The sequence below is a fragment of the Pagrus major genome, chromosome 7 (genome assembly GCF_040436345.1).
Source record: "Pagrus major chromosome 7, Pma_NU_1.0".
Taxonomy (NCBI): domain Eukaryota; kingdom Metazoa; phylum Chordata; class Actinopteri; order Spariformes; family Sparidae; genus Pagrus; species Pagrus major.
Genome location: NC_133221.1, coordinates 20,532,283 through 20,551,983, shown reverse-complemented (window position 1 = coordinate 20,551,983; position 19,701 = coordinate 20,532,283). Strand labels below are relative to the sequence as shown.

General features: G+C 38.7%; 1 protein-coding gene across 2 annotated transcripts; it reads left to right on the top strand.

Annotated features, from left to right (window-relative positions):
* Nucleotides 1–18,182: 18,182 nt before the first annotated feature.
* Nucleotides 18,183–19,698, top strand: wfdc2 (WAP four-disulfide core domain 2). Of its 2 annotated transcripts, XM_073470262.1 has the most exons (4): nucleotides 18,184–18,289; nucleotides 18,459–18,602; nucleotides 18,788–18,925; nucleotides 19,010–19,698. In XM_073470262.1, exons 1-4 carry the CDS (start codon nucleotides 18,202–18,204, stop codon nucleotides 19,141–19,143), a joined length of 504 nt encoding a protein of 167 aa, XP_073326363.1. In that variant the 5' UTR covers nucleotides 18,184–18,201; the 3' UTR covers nucleotides 19,144–19,698. The 2 variants fall into 2 exon arrangements, with proteins under 2 accessions (XP_073326364.1, XP_073326363.1); XM_073470263.1 differs by lacking the exon at nucleotides 18,459–18,602 and having other exon boundaries at nucleotides 18,183–18,289.
* Nucleotides 19,699–19,701: the final 3 nt, after the last annotated feature.

Below are 19,701 nucleotides of genomic sequence, written 5' to 3'. Positions count from 1 at the left end.
CCCTCTGTACATATAAAAGGCTCATTCTGAGGTAATGAAAACACAGTGTGTCTTATAGTTTTAGGTAATTATACACAACAACATCATTATGGATATTATGTTTAATTTCTTCCAATAGATCATCCTAAATCCTACACACTCGACCTTCAAGTAAAAGATTTTTGGTGCCTCAGTCCATTTTTCATTCTGTGTTTGACTCTTTCTCTCTTTCCTGCTCTCTGTCTTCTTTGTGTCTTTGTGTTTCGCTGCTGTTTTCCTCTTTTTCTGCAAATGATCACATCCGCAGTAGGCATCCTAGAGATTCTGTGTAGGAAGAAAAGTATTTTGTGTGGGCAGAAATAGTATTTAAAACAAAGGCTTCCAGTTCTCTGAAAGTATTTCAAGAGTCTTTTTAAGCCTTTAAAATGTTAGAGGTGAGGAGCATGTTGCTCATTTCCAGCGGGTAAGTTTTCATTGTTAATAACTAAAGATTTTTTTCATTCAGTAATTTGGTGCTGACAAGTGTTTATTACACAGTTGTTTGTCCACTTACTGAGCGTATGGCTTTGACCCACATGTTACAAATCAGGAGTTAAGTGGTATGAACCTAATTAAACACCGACATATTTTTAATTTTAGATTTAAATTAACCCTGATGATGAGACTGTCTCGAACCACTCCTGCTTTCATTGAGCGTATTCTGCTGTTTGCCTCCACACAGTGTGTCTCTGCATCCCCGCTGATTAAATTCCACCATAAATGATTACACTTAATGAAATGCAAGCAATTAAAGTAAAAGCCTGATCAAATGGTGGCTGACGGTCAGTCAAATATGCTGACGTGTAATTGAAAATGTCCTCTTTCTCCTGCTCTCCACTGCCCCTGTAATATGAATCCGTTTAAAAACAGATCAGGTTTCCGGCAGCAACAGGGGAGTAGATGATACTTAATCAACTAATTGACACAACAAAGACCCTTTCGAACGTGTGTTCAATAACATCTGTCCCCTCTCATGTTTAATGCTAAATTATTCACCAGGATGACTTTTTTTGCAGCCAACTTTCAGCCACTGATGAGCCCATCAGGCAGCAAAGGTTGAAGGTTAGACTAAAGTAAAGTAAGCGAAAGTCAACTTAACAACTTTGTGACACTATCGCCGGTGCAGATCACAATATCTCTTTGTGAATATGATAATAAACGAGCCGCCTCCTTCTGACAAACTGTCTCATCGAACATGAAAAACATGGAGCCTCGGTTTCATTGATCAGCTATAGCATTAAATGTTATTACTCGTCAGGCTTTTTGGATCAAAGGCAATTATTCATAATTCACCTTTCCAAAATCCTGTGGTGTCGCTCTGTACAACAAAAGCAACAGAGAACACGGAATACAATTTAATGGATTACCATTTTTTCTTGTGCCTTATGACACAATGACACAATTACCTTGAAGCTTATTTTCGAGGCGGGAAAAAGAGGATTGGGCGACAGAAAAATAAGGCGTATAATATGCTCTCTTGTATTTAACTTTGACAAACTTACAGGCTCAAGGCGTAACCGTTTCCTAGTCCTTTCTGTCATGCTTCAGAGAGTGGGAAGGGCCCTGTATACTTTAGCTACAGGTCATTGTTGCCGTACAGATGAACTAAGTGACAATAATTGAGTTAAGAGGGGAAACAAATGATGTCATGAGTGCATGAAGTGGAAAGAGTCGACTGATTTATTTTCCAAAACAATACATGCCAGAGCAGATCAGTTTTATTGGGAGGTGCTGCGGAGGGGAGGAGGGGTGGGGGTGTTCAAACTGTAGCTTTGGTTCACTTGGCTTCACCGCGGTGCCACGGAGAGTGACTGCGTGCACCAGAGATTAACTGCTCCACAACAAGACAATAATTCACTTTTATCTGTGATTAGTGGCAGAACAAAAGAGCGAAAAGTCAGAATTCAGATGTTTTACTTACAGTAAGGCAGCGATATGTCAATATATAAATAGTCCTTTACAAGTGAAAGCACTGCGAGGTATTATCAGCATAATGTTTCCACGTATTAAAAGCAAAACTTGATATTATACAAAGAGATTATTCCAAGATACTAAGGTCAGGGTCATTTATTTGTCATTATACAACATTGGGTTGCACAATGAAAAGAAGGTTACATCTCCTTCATGTGATACAAATTAAAATTATATATAAGATGCATTTAAATTTGAATAAATGTGACTGTTGTATTACTATTATTACCTTCATGGATATGTAGATTTGATTCTAAAAGCCCCTCTGGAATAGATGCTTGAGACACCGTCAGTCACACTCATGATTAAAAGAAAGAAAAATAAACTTATGAAACCAAACACAAAAAAGTGTGTGTGTGTGTGTGTGTGTGTGTGTGTGTGTGTGTGTGTGTGTGTGTGTGTGTGTGTGTGTGAAGTAACAAAACACAAACACAAAGCCACAGTATCACTGAATAAACAGCTTTGGGTCAGATTACTTTGAAATGTAGTCAGTTTTATAAATACAAATGACATGGCAGTTGTTTATATGTGTATCATGATATATTGGATTACAAAGAAAATGTAACAATCTAAGTAATCTGAACGCATTTGTATTAGTTTTGGATTACTTGAAAAACAACACTAAAACTATTTTACCTAATAATCGAAAACAAATAGATGCAACCTGAAAAAGTTTAGTCTCAAAAATAATAATTTCTCTCTTTCAAAATATTTTAAAAAACAAAAACAAACCATTTTCAATGCCAATAAAAGGCATTTGGCATATTCAGTATTTACAGTGAGTCAACTCACATTACACTCACAAAAACAGTAAAACACTTCTCATTTGTCTGTTTGCTCATTGGTGATACTATTATTCTTAAAGAAACATGTAACTGTCTAACAAAGTTCCTTGGTGAATTAATTGTTTCTCTTATATTTGAAACAAAGTGCTTCTCATGAGATAAAAGAGCATTTACCTATCATGGAAAAAGTTTTTTATAATTTAAAATTGCCATATTTTAGTAACACAATCAAAATGAATACTACATTTATACATTAAATATATTATATTTAATCAAGTGATCTGTGACAATTTAACTATAATCGAATTACATTTTTTTTTCAAATATAATCTGGACAGATAATAATCAAATTCATAAAAAGAAAAATCAATAAATAATCCATTACTACCCAACCCTGTGAATAAACATATTACATCAAAGTACTTCATAATCGATTGTTTATCTGAGCATGTTTGTAATTTTCTATACGACTGCAGCAAAAAACACAAAAAACTGAGGTGTTACTCTTCCCCAGAAGTCTCTCTCTGTGTTAGGATGCATGCTTGTGCTACTTTCATGAATAAATACATACATTACTAAAAGCTGATTTTTTTAAAAACTTCACCGGTCGTGTGATGACTCATGTCTTTAACTATAATTACATTCTGCGCACCTCTACGATCGTATCACAAGCTGTCATTCTGCGTACTGTACTGAGATATTGACTTCATATAAAGTGTCCGTCTGTCGGCTGTGGCATAATTTCATACTACACATTGGTCTTGAAGCAGCTTGTGTTGCAATGTGACTGCTGTCTCAAGATCTGTGTTGTAAATAACAAACATAGTACAAAGTGCTACTAATGCCCCTCAACATACAGCACAGGTTGGTGGTGTCACAGTATCAACTCAAAGAAGAGCACTAATGATGTGAAATAGGCCTGAAGGACACGTTGAGTTGTTGACATTCAACTGTAGAGAACTCGTTCCATTCCAGCGTGGAGGGAAAGAAAAAAAAACAGAGGAATGATTAAAGTGACAAAGGTTCTGTCTGCTCTTGTCCTTTATGTGACTGACGACTTCACAGAAGAGAGACTAATTGCGCGGGGGATGAAAGTGGCCACAATTATTTCCCTATAATGGCACAGATGCATCTATTTCAAAGAGAGTTTGCAACTTCAGATGGAGTTTACTTAATTAAGTCGGAGTTGAGGGCCTTTGTTCCTGCATGTTTACATTGGCGTGTTTGTGCATTTGTGATTCTGCATGCAATGCAACTACTCTATCTATCTATCTATCTATCTATCTATCTATCTATCTATCTATCTATCTATCTATCTATCTATCTATCTACGGAGCAGTTTTAAACGCAGTAAGGCAGAACCACTGTATGAAATTTTAAAAGCACTGCAACGTTTGAAAGGTCAAAGGCTTCGCGTCAGCCACCATTTCCTCACCACCGTGGAGATTGTTTACTCCTCTAAAGTCAGTTCAAACTTGATCCAATCACATCTGTTGAACATTTGGGCTGCAGAAAAAAAAAAAAGATAGAAAAAAGAAAAAAACGATTGTCCCAGTTTTTGCTCAGTCGACAGTCGCAGGCATGCTGAGGTGGTAACTTCAGTCTGTGAAAAGTTTCCTTGTCTGTAGGTGTGTGGTGAAGCTGGGGCTCTTGTTGTACTGAATATGACTCATAATCCCAGATGACTCATGTGGTGCGTTGAAGTCACACTGAGGTTCTCAATACACCCTGATTTTCATGCTGATACAGGAGGGGTACAGTGTTGACAACGCTGGAGCTTCCTCTTTTTGTTCCACTTTTTTTTTGGAGTGGGGGGTGGAAGTTCTTAAACTGTGCTCTGAGACGGGCTTATCTCTGAAAAGCTTGATATGAATAACTATGCAGGGGAAACTAGAGAGTCGGTTAAATATGCACTTAACTGCAACAAGAAATACACTCAGTGAAACTAGCTTAAAGGGATATGGTAGCTTTAGATATCACAGCAAATGATGCGCTGTGAACACAGTCCTTGCCTCGGGCCAACACGATGACTAATGCATTTAGCTGCGATTAAACAGCCTATATATTTAATGTGAACACTGGTCATGTTTTACAAGAAAAGAAAAGAGAGAGCATCAAACTTGTGTCGGCCAAAAAACTGGTTATATAACATTAACTGATTCCAGCTAAAATAAAATCTTTAAAGTTCATCTAATACCCATTTAAATGGAGCTATTCTTGTGTTGTGAGTACAAGGCGGTGTATTGTGGGAAAAGGAGGATGCGCTAATTTATTGTTTACTTGTTATTGCGGGCTAAGCTTTTTCCATTGTTCGACACAATGCAATCCAACAAAGGGATGGCTGCTAAAAGAGGTTTGAGATCTGGAAAATGTGTGGCCAGAAGGAAGCAGACCATTAATATGTTCTCACACACATGCACAAACACACAAACACACACACATATGCACAATCTAAATAAATGTAACTGCAAACTGTGTATCTTTGCACTTTTCAAACACCACTGGGGAAAATGCAGTTTCTGGGTCAAAGCATGGGAAAGAAAAGCCGCAGAGAAATGCATTTAATACATTAGACCTTCCAATACTGCCTGCACACATGCACACTGCACTGTGTCAATGTATGATGATGTAAAAAATACTCTTTGATGTCCTCTTACTTCCAAAAAAGCCCCTTATGTGGTGTTCAGTTTGAGATGACTGGATTATTAAAACATTTGATCATCCTGGAGTTTAACATTATGTAGTTAAAGATGCAATATGTAAGAATTGGCCAACTGTTGAATTCATACTATAAACAAATACGGGGCAGATTATCTCCAAAGAAACCACCAACTGCTGCCAACTTTAGCTGCCGTTAGCTAGTTAGCTCAGTTAGCAGTGCAGCTAGTGCTACTATTGGCTGACTGCCCAACTCTATGTTGGTGTTGTTTGCTATCAGAACAAAACAGCCAGGGGCTAGCTACCTAGCATGCTAACTTCAGACGATATCACTGCAACACAATGTTGTTGATGTTTCGAACTAAAATTCTTACATATTGCACCTTTAACTGTGTATCTTGCAGCGAAACATCCAGCTATGCTTTAAATCGCATTATTAAACACGCATTATACTCGAGGTGCCTCTTTCAAATATAAGACATCTGTGTGGAAACCTGCTCAGTGTCATATTCCCATGTGGACGAACAGGAACGACATCAGATCCCAGTGTTGTCGCCGGACTCATTTATTGATGTTTGCTGGCAACATGCACAGGACCGGCACAGACAATGTTAACGCCATACTTGAAGGAGCTCATTCCCTCTGTATTTTCAGGTCAGTGGCTTTCATCAAATGTAATGGGGTGGGGGGGGTGGGGGTTGGGGGTTGGTGGTGGGGAGGGGTGCGTTAAATTATGAATGAAGAACCACTCTGTGGCCGATGAGGACGATGCAGATTATTCATCCCTGCTTTTCCTTGGAAGCCACTTCTCAGCAGAGGGATTTCACACCAGAGGGATGAGGACTGTATTACTCAGAAGTGTAAAGTAAGTAGATTACAGGAGGCTGCAGCCGGCGACTGGTATCTCCATCTGGATTATGGCCTGGATAAGGGGTTCCCAAACTTTTTAATGTCAAAGACTTGCACGTCGATACGTATTGTATGATAGGGTTTTATCTGGAGTGGCTTCTGCAGAGATTTGTTTTGCAGTATGTGTCACACTGACACTTGTAGCCTTTATACAAATGTAGCCTTTATTTTACCTGGATAGTCTCTGCAATCAGGATGTTTCTTAGAGAGTCCTGCTCAAAATGAGTAATGCTGTTTATATTTAAAACAGCAAAGTTGCAACATCATGCAACAAGACTGTGTGGGTTAACAAAACAAATGATAAAGGGACAAAAAACTATAACAGATGATGAGAAATACTGTCAGTGGGGTGATTTCCACATTGTGTAGTTACAGGATATCCCAGAAAGTAAAAAAATCAAGCTGTATCATTTTGTCTGAGGACCTTCTGGAAAACAATACATGACTATAGTAGGTAACGTGTATCCTAGCTTGGAAAACCCCTGATGACGATGATGGAGATGATGACGATGTCTCCCATCCTCACTTCCGTTGTCATGACTACCAGTGAGCTCTTAAGCAGCAGAACAAAAGTTTTGAATTTGCTTTTAAAACACCGCTGTGTTTGTTTATTTTTGTGGGCCCCCGGGCTAAACGTCAGCGACGTGGCAGGGGAAGAGTGATTGCTGCTGATCACGCAGTATGCCGGCCGCTGATGACTTTATCGGAACAGATCAAGTTATGGATGATTAATTTAGACACTGAATCAATGCATGCCGTTGGCTTCATCAGAGCCTCGCTGACCTCAGAGGCCTTTATTAGGTAGTGTAGAGGGACATTTGTAAAGGGATTACCTGCTTTTTGAAAAAGCTGATTAGAAAATGTCACTCTCAACATCTTGTCCTTTAAATCGAGGTTAAACCAATCATCTGTTTTAATTGATCCTTTTTTTCTTTTTTTTTAACTTTATGTACCTTTTCAGACCATCGACCCAGAGTACACTACACAAGTGAAACAACACATCCTCATACCTAAACGACTGAATAGGTTGATTGCCCGTGACTCTCAAAATTACAGGATGCAGACTGTTGGGATAAAGCAGGCACCTATTCCCCTGTTCCTTCCACTATCTGTTTTCAAAAACCCAATGCTACATGAAACAACCTACAAGTTATTAACCTACATGCCAAAACTACCAAGTTACTCTAACACTAAACTGTTGGCTAACAGCCCGAACATAAACAAGCCAGCACTGTTGCCTTTTCTTTTTCCAGGGCACACCTCTCCAAGTGCAAACCAAGTTTCCTCCGATACTCTGTTGAGGGGCACCGTTGCTCCATCCTGAGCTGAACGCCGCCCAAGACAATTCTGATTGGTTAATGTCATGCAAACAAGCCAGAGCTTTTTATTCCATCCTCTACCAGAATGGGAATTGGTGCATCCAGACCTTTTTCCAGTGCTGACACAGTGCTTTGGAAGTCTGACTAAAAATTACTTGAATCAAGATTCAGCGCACCACCAATAACCGCACCGTACCTTCGTCGTAAGGTTGCAGTTTGGTTGGATAAGGCAGCAAAACAGTTTGCTTAAGGAGAAGATTGGTGGTTTGGATTAAAAGACTCAACAATCAGCTATCTTTCTCCAAGCAGTTCCATTTTGTTGCTTTAAGTTAATTAACTAAAAAATATATACGTTATGTACGTGATGTGAGTTACATGTACCTACATTACTAAATAAAACTCTTTAGCTTCACACGGGACATGAACAGTGGTCTCCTGGGTGAAAGTACTGTGGTTTGACCCAACCTCCTCTTTATGCACACTGCTGCTCTACATATTATGACACCTGACTTCCTTTTTTGTGCCGTCGTAATAACTACAGCCACTAGAGGTCGCTGCGTAACAATAAACATAAATAACGGCTGTAATAAGCTGCTTTCATCATTGGCCTTTAAGGATGCGCTGGAATGAAACTATAAGTAACATCTCAAACCTCTGGTGGACATGCAGTCAGCGTAACATGTAGGCTCCCTTGAAACTTGCGACGTGTGTCACTCTGTCGTGTGATAAAACATTTTAGAGTGGCCTTTAATTGTGACCAGCCTGAGACACCTGTGCAATAATCATGCTGCTGTCATGTTGAGGGGCCACACCTGTCAGGTGGATGGAGTCGGAGAAGTGCTCACAAATTTGTTCACAAGATTTGGAAGAAATAAATCTTTGGTGTGAAACAGAAAACAAAAGCGTTGTGTTTTTTTATTTGTTCAGTAAGAAACAAAAAGGAACTCGATCTTTAAACTCAACTTTTGCACAAAAAAATAAATATCTCGCCCTGTGTCCCAATTCCTATCTCATGATTATGCAAATGCGTCAGTGAGCAGCCACCTGAGCAAGACCTGGATAATAAACAGCGATACAGTAGATATTTAGTTCTGAAAGCTTGAGTCTGATCCTGCCCTGTTTCCTCTCTGCTGTCTGATGGAGGTGTAGGAGGAGAGGAGGAGGGAGGGGCGAGGAGAGGAGAAATGAGGTTGAGCTCTGATGAGGATGAATAGTGAAGAGAGGAAGAGGAAAAAAGAGGAGGGTGGGGTAAAGACGAAACGGGGGGTGGGGACTGAAAGAAGGGGGGGAACCGGGAGGGGAGAAAGGAGAGATGGGTAGGGAGAGAAAGGGTGCTGAGAGGGGTCTAACTCTGGCATAAAAGTAAATTCAAATGCATTATTCATGGCTCTCTGTGTCAAAATATCATTTACGTGTGCTGTGTTGACTCATGGCTCGTAAAATGAGAAGGACATGAAAAGAAAGAAAGGATGGAGGAAATAAACAACTCAGGAGGCTTTCTCTATTCTTGGCCCGAAAATAAAAAAGAAAGGGAGCCCTGGCGCGCTCTCCCTCAACTTATTAGGCATCAATTATTTATTGTACTCTCTGTTTACTATTCTTTATCTGTGTAATAAGCAACCACCTTGTCACAGAAAAGTCTCAAATCCGTCTTCAAAGTTTGCATGTGTGAAAAAGGAATGGAGGAGTGTCTTTCACGATGCTAATGCAGAGGAAAGAGAAAAAAATCCCCTCTTGTACACCTCTTCTTATTGACCTTAAAACCTGACAGCCCACGCGTATATGAGGGGGACAATTTTCAAATCAACCTCACTCCCCATGTCAATGAATCTTTGAGTCTTCAGTTGGGCCAAGATAACCAGCTGTTTGTGAGCTTTTTTTCCTCCATTTTAATTTTTTTTTAATTTTCTGTATAATGAGTGCTGCCACTACTGTACCATCAGCAAGCCTCCTGTCTCTCTGTTACGGACCACTGGCTTCATACAGTAAGTACACTGACACCACAGCAGCCCCTACAGGTGGAGGGCAGCACTACCACCGCCTTCAGCTCCCAGCGTGTTTAATTACAGTAATAGTGGTCGAGGCAGCCAAAGGGTCCCATGAGATGAATCTGTGGGATCATGAGATGATTACCAGGCTAGGGAAGCAGGAAAAAATACAAAAGTATCTTCATTTTTTCTGATTTTTCTTCTAATCTTTTGGTTTTATGGATCTTTTGTTAAATCAATTGTTATTTTTTGTCCTAACCTGTTAGTTCAGGAAGCTTGAGGTGAGGAGTGAGACAAAGACAAAGTCTAAGATCTCAGGGGTGGTGTCACAGATCAGTCTCTCAGCTCTGTACGACAGACGCCCGGTCAGAAAGGCCACGTCCATCTTGGCCGACCCATCCCGCTCCTTGCACCAGGGGTTCCATCTTCTGCCTCCGGGTTGGAGGTATAGGGGCCCTTGGTTAGGGAGCTCCAGAGCTCAAGGCTCCTTCATAGTGAAATTGTTGCAATTACCCATGAACTAAACTCCAACTTTTATCAGTACTTTTTTACTCATTGCACTGGGTAAATTAATGTTTCCTGTTACTTGTTGTTTATAGCGTCTTTGTTGTTGCCGTGCGTACAGTATGATTCTCCCATGTTTTTTTATGTGTTTTTTATGCTGCAGGAGAATTTCCCTCTGGGGACAATAAAGATTTATTGAATTGAATTGCTTTTTCTTGTGAATTATTAGATTATTTTACCCTTTTCAGGCTTCTAAAAAATAGGGGAAAAACACAGCTCACCCTGTATCAAACTAAAACATATCAAATAAACAAACTTCACAATATGCACAACAAGAACATGCAACAATATACTGTAGATAAATGCTATGTAGAAACTTAGGCTACAGCCATCATAGAACATAGAGTATACACAATCTATTGTAGTTTGTTAATACAAAACACCCATGTAAAAATCATCAGTAATACCCAGTGGTTTCAGTGTTCCTAAGGAGTGGATCCAAAAAAAGAAAAATCTTTTCATGCCTCTGAAATACTCAAATAAAACAGAAAAACTCTATGTCATATCCAACCATGGCGATGGGTCACAAGCAGACATCGCCTTGTTTTAAGGCTTATACGGTTAAAAAAAGAAAGGGTTGTTAAAATATCTGTTTTTACTACCAGAGTCAAGATACTGGTATGTATTAAGTTTAAATCTAAGACGTCAATAAGAAATGTCATCGTAATTGGGCAAAATTTGAGGATTAACCTTTTTTGCAATTATATAATGTTAAGAAATGTAACATGAAGATAAAACATGTTTGCTTAAAATAGATGTTATACATGTTTTCTTCTTCTTCTTCCTGCCTTCTTCTTCTCTCTCCCCTGTATTAGTATGCATGCATGTGGGTGTGAGTGTATACAGTATATATACATATATATGTATGTGTGTACCCAGTGAGGGTGGGGGCACATATGACCTGCTCCACTTTTATTTTGATTTATAAGGCTGGTGGAGAGCATCATCACAGAATCGCTTCATCTTCTCTCCTTTATTACACCACATTTGTTTTCATTTTACTCCCAAGGCCTGGCTGAATACATTACACATTTCCCATGGGGCCGCGGGGGCCAGCTCCTCCGCCACGGGAGACAATGGGATGACGGGGAGGGATTTCTCAGCATGCTTCATCATTAGAGGCATTAGCATTATTTTGACTTCAAAACATAATCACAGGATTATCATTATTTTCAGTATTAGCGGGATAAGTAGACACATTTGTGGGGGCGTCGGTCAAGCGTATTTGGTCGTCATAACAAAAGTAATAATTTCTCAAGCCAATAAGAGATAATTAGAGACATTAAAAGTGTCAGAAGGGACATCTCTAAAGAGCAAAATGCTAAAAATGCATTTCTAATAAAAAAAATCATCTTGATCCTTTTTTTAGTTCTTACAAATATTTTTTCAGGTCTTGCCAGAAAACAGTTAAAACGCAATGCAGTCCATTGCAACCAGCATAGCAGCAAACATGCTGCATTTCAACTGTTTTCTGGCAAGACCTGAAAAAATATTTGTACTAGCAAACTAAAGAGCATACACATTTACCAAATGAAGATTATGAAAATTGAATATACATTTCTTGCTAAAAATAATAACAATGCAGAAACAATCTATTGCATTTCCCACTTGGAATTAAATAAATGCCATTTTTTGCTTGTTTTATTTGTTTGTTTCACAGACAGAAACTTGACAGTCACATGACATGGACGCAGGAAAAGAATAGGCTGCAAAAAAAGTATCCTACAATATTATTATTGTGAAACTAAAACAAATTTGGGCCTGGCCCAATGTAGCTATTAGACATTTTGATATGAGACTGGGTTGTAGCCATAGCAACCGACACAGAAACAAGAAAAAATTTCATTTTGACAATTATCTGGCACAACGTGACAAAATATTTGGAAAAACTTAGGTAAGGTAATACACATTCACTGAACAGGATTCACTGCTAAAAAGACTATTAAAACATGTTCTATGCAGAAATCTTAAAATGTTGATTTTCCACTGAGAATGAAGTGGAAAGATAATTTTTTTCTTGACAGTCATATGACATGGACGCATTACCACAGAAAAGACTAGGGGGAAAAACATATTTCACAATATTAGAGCCATTATTGTGATACATTTTGGGCTGTGGACCAATGTACACATAAATATAACAATAATGACTCTGTCTTTTCACTCCAGCCAGAAACTTTCCTTTCCAGCAGCAGAAAAAAAACCATCCTGTCCTCTTTAGTGATGCAGTTTCTACCTCAGATCCCATTTTTGGTGATTTAGATGAAACACCCACCACCACCACGCACACACACCCATAAACGCACATCCCTCCATAGGGCCTTACAGTCATCTGAGACATTTTTTTTATGCCTGAGGGTGAAGTGGGGCACAAAATCTGATTCAGTCTCAGGAAGATAACTAAGAGTAGAACATTATGGTGGAGATAATATGGCAATTGGGTTTAGCATACAGAGGTCACTGGCAGGTTAATGCACAATGTAATACATGATTGACTATGGGAGCCAGCGGGGGAGGGGCAGCGAGGTCAAGGGGTGGCGCTGAGACTTGTTTTGGGTCAGTCTGGAAACAATAAGAGCACGAGGTGGGAAATTATGGCCATTTATCATGTTTGTCATATGATTTCTGTACTACACCATAATTTGTTTCCTGGATGTTTTTCGTTCATTTAATATCTGTAAAATATATGTGCAGACATGTTGTCATATCCCCAAAAGAATTTGCTTTAATATTTTCTGTTATCTTTAAGGTGTCACACCAGAGGTAGATATTGAGTTTTAGAGAGGCAGTCATGCTAAAAAACTGCAGTCAACTATTAATACTTGCTGACACATTTTTCTTCATGTCAGCCATATTTTCCCTCTCCTTGCTTCCATTATGCAAGCATATCAGTTTGCTTTTGTTCATCTCCGTCTTCCATCTACGAGCCTGTCGTTGGCGACAAAAGAAAAAGGCACAAGGAGGCCATAAAAACGGTCCTATTGCCTTATTTTAAGCTCTCAACATTTCCCACAACTCCCCTGTACAAGCTCTAACTTTCACTTACAGTCACATTGAACCGTCTTTTTTTCCACCCCATTCACATGTTCGACATTCACAGCCAGCAGTGAAACTGATAGCATCTACATCATTTCAAGGACATACAATAACACCCAGTAGCCCAGCCTTGTTACATGAATACATAGAGGAAAGGTTCCCAGCAACATTATTCCATGATTGAATTCCCAAGGACAAGAGGAAAAAAGAAAAAATGGGAAATGGAAGGGAGGGGAGGGAGCAGGAGCAAGGTGTTTCTAGGGTTTGGTGTGGTGAGAATGCAACATAATACATATATAAATCACCAAAATATGGAAATACAATAACCTTGTATACATTCATTCTGAGCATACATGTATATGCAAACACCTGAACAGCCTCGCAAGTGTCAGACATGTCAGAAAGTGTGTGAAAGTAACAGATATTAGATCTTAAAAAGCTCACAGCTATAAGATCCCGTCGGGCTGCTGAGCTCGCTATAAGCAATGCAGTTGGACATGTAAATTGCATGGCCTTTTCACTCCTGGGGGTAAAATTACTCCTCACTGCTCACTGCACCCTGTATAATAACCCTCTGGATTCTCCCTGTCTGAGGGTTTGGGGGATAGCTGTCAATCAAATCAAAGCCAGACAGAATACATTTACATAGTTACACTACATTGCAACATCTGAGAGACACCAAGAAGACAGATTTCATCAAAAAAGATCAGATTCGGACAGAGGAAATATATGATACCATCAGATTTGATCATTTTGACCTAAACACATATAATGACACTAATTATGAGCTATTTCTATTGTTAGAAGGTGATTTCTGTTCGGCTGTAATCATGTTTCATTACAGAACTTATTGGACATCGGTAATAATATTCAGATTGATTTGCTGGATGATTAAAAACAGGACCAGGCTGCTGAGATCTTCAAGTGGAGAGCCCCACCCAGAGGTTATAAATGAGACTACACCCCCAGCAGAGCTCATACTAACCTATTGTATAAAGACATGATTGGAAGAAGTGCACGGTTACCGCTGCCTGTTATAGTTTCACTATATAATAACTGTCTTGTTGTTTATTGAGATTTTTGTAGGTTTTGAATGTATCTAAGTACATTTACTCAAGTACTGTACTTCACTAAGTGTTGTAAAAAGTCAGATTTGAATAAAAGTAAAGCTATTGTGCTAAATTATTACTTTTGTAAAGGTGAGAGTTACCCAAAGAAATAGTGCTTTATCAAAAGACTTAAAGTATCTGATATCAAATGTACTTAAGTATCTTAAGTACAAGTAAAAGTAAATTATTCATATATTTGCACGTTTATTTAAACTGTATTTGATGGGTCGACTGATTATTGGCCAGGCTGATTATCGGATCCAGTATTCAGCATTCAGTGTTTTTTTTTTTTAATTGGTTGCTCATAAAATAAATATTTTTTTTACTCTGATGCAGCATGCAATCTAAAATAAATTACAAATACCTCAAAATTGTACTAAAGCATGGTACTTGAGTAAATGTACTTCGTTACATCCCATCACTGACTTCAGTAAATCTTTCATTTATTCATTTTGCTGAGAATACTTTCACCTAGGTAGTAAGATGATGAAAATACAGGATGTTTTCCTGTAATGGAATATTGTAAATTAGCTTTGGGACTACTTTTTCTTAAGGAACAGAACTAAATACTTGTGCAGCACAATAAAGGTGAATGTTTAATGGTGCTCACACTATTAAAAGATTACATTTGAAAATAATCAACAGAAAGTCTTTTCTGAATCAGTGTTCCTGTTACTTAGAATCAGTGGTGTAAAGTAACTAAGTACATCTACTCAAGTGCTGTACTTAAGTACAATTAAGAGCTATTTGCAATTAACTTTATTCCATTTTCTCCTACTTTATACTTTTACTTTACTACATTTCAGAGGAAAGTATTGTATTTTTTACCCCACATTTATTTGATAACTTCAGTTAATAGTTACTCTCCTGATTCAGATTGATAATACAAAATGTAATAAATAAACAAATTATTACAGTAGCAGTATATGTAGATAAAACATAAAACCCACCATTAACAGCTGCAACTTGTATGCATCAATAAACATAATTCAATAATAAAATACATAATTCTGGGACGGGCCATTCTGCATAATCAATTTTTTACTTTTCGTACTTTATATATACTGATGTCAATACTTTTTGTACTTTTATTTAAGTCACATTCTGAATGCAGGACTTTTACTTGTATTTCAACAAAGTGGTGTTGCTACTCTTACTTAAGACACTTAAATTAAGATGTGAGTAGCCTCCGTCTTCCACCACTGCCCAGAATATTCCACTGTCATCACTGTGAACAGTTTCATTGGAGCTCTTTTTTACTGAACAAACAGTTGTTATGAAAACTGTTTGGGCGACCCTTAATGAATCTGTTGCTTTATCCCGTACTGACTGGTACACCATGACACAGCACAGTAGACTGCGTGCGTTGGCAACACCTTATCAGGATCAGGTGGACTGAATCAGATAGACAGTCGGGTCTCACTGCAAAGAGAGCTCGGCCAGACTCATCTGAAATCTAATACATGCTGCTGTCTCGTGGAGAAACAAGATGTAATTGTGCAGACTATCTCATTAATGTGCCACTATCATGGCTTATGGATGCAGTGTTGTTGTTCATGCACTGAAGGACAAAAGTCAGATTTTATCTACAGAGGAAAGAGAAGAGTGAGAAGCAACATGCAGAGACACACGTAAGCTACTGTCTGTTTAACTGTTCAATATAGAGACTAAAAAAATTTATTTGATTTTAGAGTCCTACAGAGAGTAAAAAATTAAACTTGACAGAAGAAGATGTAGACAGAAATGAAAAGGTAAGAAGAAGAAAAAGAAAAGACAGTGTATAAAATGTCAAACAAAAACACTCTTCCCTCAAAGCTGACTCACAATGAAGCAGCTTGTTCAACTTTTTTCTCCCTGTAATTAAAATTTTGGGAGAACAACTCTTTTTATAAGTATGTGATCATCTCTCTCTGTCTCCTCTGAATGGTTGGCATATTTTGACTTCAATTGAAAAGGACCATAGTTTAGCTGCACATTAACCCAAAATGGCCCCTAAAAACCTGTCTTAACAAGTGTGATCCAAACTTTAAAGGAACCATCAGAGGCGGAGGCGGAGATCTGGACCTGCAGTGTGAAAATAAACATCACAGATAGACCTAATTTCTTCTTTTTCTCAGTTTGCAGTATTAATTTTTTTTTAAATGTGCAACCTAAGTCAGTCAGTAAGAACATGATTGTTTTGACATGTGCCCTTTAGAATATAAATTGTCCCAGATGCTGACTGGAAATCACCACAGTATGTCCGATAAGAACACAACGAGACAGAGCCCACTACAAGGAGTTGTTTAATTAACCAAAGCAAAGGTACAGTCCTCCAGGTGAGGACAGAGGACAGCCAGCAGAGAGATTCTTTCAGTTTGTCTGACTTTATATAAATACCTTCAATTAACACAAAAGCAAGATAATTTTGTGATGTGAACATTGCAGTATGACAATGTATAATAGCTGGCCTTTATGACAATATTCAATTTTTCATGTATTTTTTATTTTACTGGTGCCAAATCAAAAATAAATGTGACTTTACAAATTTAATGTGAATAAAAAGGAGATAAAATGTACATGGACAGAGAGGGAGAATAAAAAAAGAAAATTAAAAAACAACTTACATGTAACTCTAGATTATGCCAATAGGTGGCAATACAGGGTCACACTAAGGAGGCCCAACACCATGGAGGCTATGAATCTCCTTTGTCTAACACACAATATTCATTGGGGACAATCGATTGTGACATAATGTAAACCTTAAGCATCATTTAAGTGTTTAATCAAGTGACATTTTACATTAAAGGGACAACGAAAGCACGAGAAAATAAGGCAACACAGACAGAAACAACATTGTAACACGTGAAATGCTGGTAAAAGTGCAGCCAAGTTAAATGTAGGAGTACAAACATATAACCTAGTAAGAGAATTAATAGCAGCATGAAGCTGAAGTGCAGAAACATGATCGATAACAACTGCAAATGATCATTTATTCATCCACATACCACAACTTAGAGGGTAACTCCACCAGTTTTACACATTCAAGTGTGTTTACAGGTCTTGTGGAGTTCTACTGCATAATAAAGTAGTATTAAGACTTTTGTGGCTCCAGAGGAAGCTGCATGTAATCTGAATAATTGTATCCAGTGGTGCATTGTGGGTAAGGTAGGCACCAAGCCAGGAAGAATGCGTGAAATACAAAGGTGATCGACTCTGGTTCTGCTGTATTGATTTTGATCATTCATTTTTAAACTGTACATAATGTGTCCAACAGTTTTATAGGATTGTAATGCTAGACTAGACTGCTTGACAAAACCTGAAGCCTACACTACCCACAATGCAACTTGTCATCACTGTCATCACTGGAGACAATTTATCAGATCACATGCAGCTTCCAAAAAGGACTTTATACTACTCTTTCACATATGCAGTAGTATTCCCCAAGACCTGTAAATACTTTTTACTTCAAGATGTAAAATTGGTGGAATTACCCTTTAATTGCTCAAGAATATAAATATTGTAATCCTAATATGTTAAACTGCATAAAGTGCAGCAATAGCCACACTCTAGGTTGAAATGTTAGCAGTGTTTTACTCATGAAGAGCCTTTTTTAAAGCTTTGTATTTATAGTCTAAGTCAGGATAAAACACAAAAACAACTTGAAAAGAAACAGAAACTTATTTACATATATCACATCCCATCACATCCCATCAAAAAGCTGCAGGAATGAAGTGCAGAGCTGGAAATGTAACTCTACAGGCACAAGGACCCCGCAGCCTCCACACTGAGCTGCTCAGCCTGCAGGTTGTGTACTGGGATATTTGTCCAAACAGAGGTACATTCTTGTGTGCAAGAAGTTAACATGGAGAAGCACCGGTCTGCAGCCTGTGCACTGATTATTACCCTCGGTGCGTTTGTTCTGGTTGCAGAGGCTGATGGCAATTTAACAGGTATGTTTGTCTTTTTTTATTAAAATGTGTTCAATGTATAATCTGACAGTTTTTCCTCTGGGACAAAAGTGTATGTTTGTCTGTTTCATTCCACATTAACAGGACACCTTCATTAATGTAACCCCAGCTGATCTGTCTCCTTTTCTGCTTCACTGCCTCCTTTTCTCAGTGACTCTCCCAAAACCAGGCCACTGCCCACGTCTCCTTAATGTTGTCCCATCACATAAGGGCTGTGTGTGTGATGAAGACTGTCCTGCAGACCACAAATGCTGTGTCTTTGACTGTGGAGCTGTCTGTGTCCCTCCTGCTTTCAGTACGAGCCACAATGTTTAACTTTCTCCCTAATGGACAGCTTTTATTGGTTAAATCCTCTGAGACTGAACTGACGTGGATGGACAGTCCATAGGGCAACAGACAAGTCCCTTCCAATCAGAAGCCATGTTTTTAAATGTCACCTTTAGCCCTCTTTGTATGTATTCATGTCTCTTGTCTCCTCAGCCAAGCCAGGAGTGTGTCCTCGCAGGCGCTGGGGCTCCGGGCTGTGTGCTGAGTTCTGCTCTAATGACAGCGACTGCCCCAACAAGGAGAAGTGTTGCCACAATGGATGTGGACATGAGTGCATTGCCCCATACACAGGTTAGATACTCACTCCAGTAGTGTGTGTGTTGTCGCATAAATGTGTAAAGAGTGTTTAGTAACTATTTCTGTCTTTGGTGTCAGTGAAGCCGGGCCGCTGCGCTCTACCCCAGGGGACCCCCATGTGTGCTGAGTACTGCTACCATGATGGTCAGTGTCCCGGAGAGCAGAAGTGCTGCAAGACAACCTGCGGCCACGCCTGCAGCCAGCCCTGCTGATTGGACAGTCAGCGACTCGGCTACATGTGTGCACTTGTCTGGTTTCTTTCACACGGAGGTGTATTAAGCGATGTGAGAACATATCATGTTCACTTTTTCCACAATCAGCACAATCAGTCCAACATTTGAGCATACGTTTGCACAAAGTCTCATTCTTTGGGGGAGAAAGTAAAATGTTCTCTTTAATATAGTTAAGGAGCCATTGTATGTGCCTATACTTTAAGTACACTCAAGAATCTGCAATTTTTTGTGAATGCTTTTTGATTAAGTTTCCTAATCTACTTTTGGAAATGCTGTAGAATAATCTGCTGTTATGTCAGGAGGAATGCTGGTAGGGTGGAACTCATGGTCTTCAGAAGACCTGCAGTGTTTTTTGTATTCAAACTTGATGCATTTAAAGTAACCAAGTATTTCTGTATGAGTGATATTCTAGTATATTCTAAATGGATGGAAAATGTACTGTACTTATATCTTTTGCTTGTAGAGTTTGAGGGTACGGAGCGATTTACATTTCTTTGTATTTCAACCAATAAACATGTTTCAAGAACCCAGAAATGT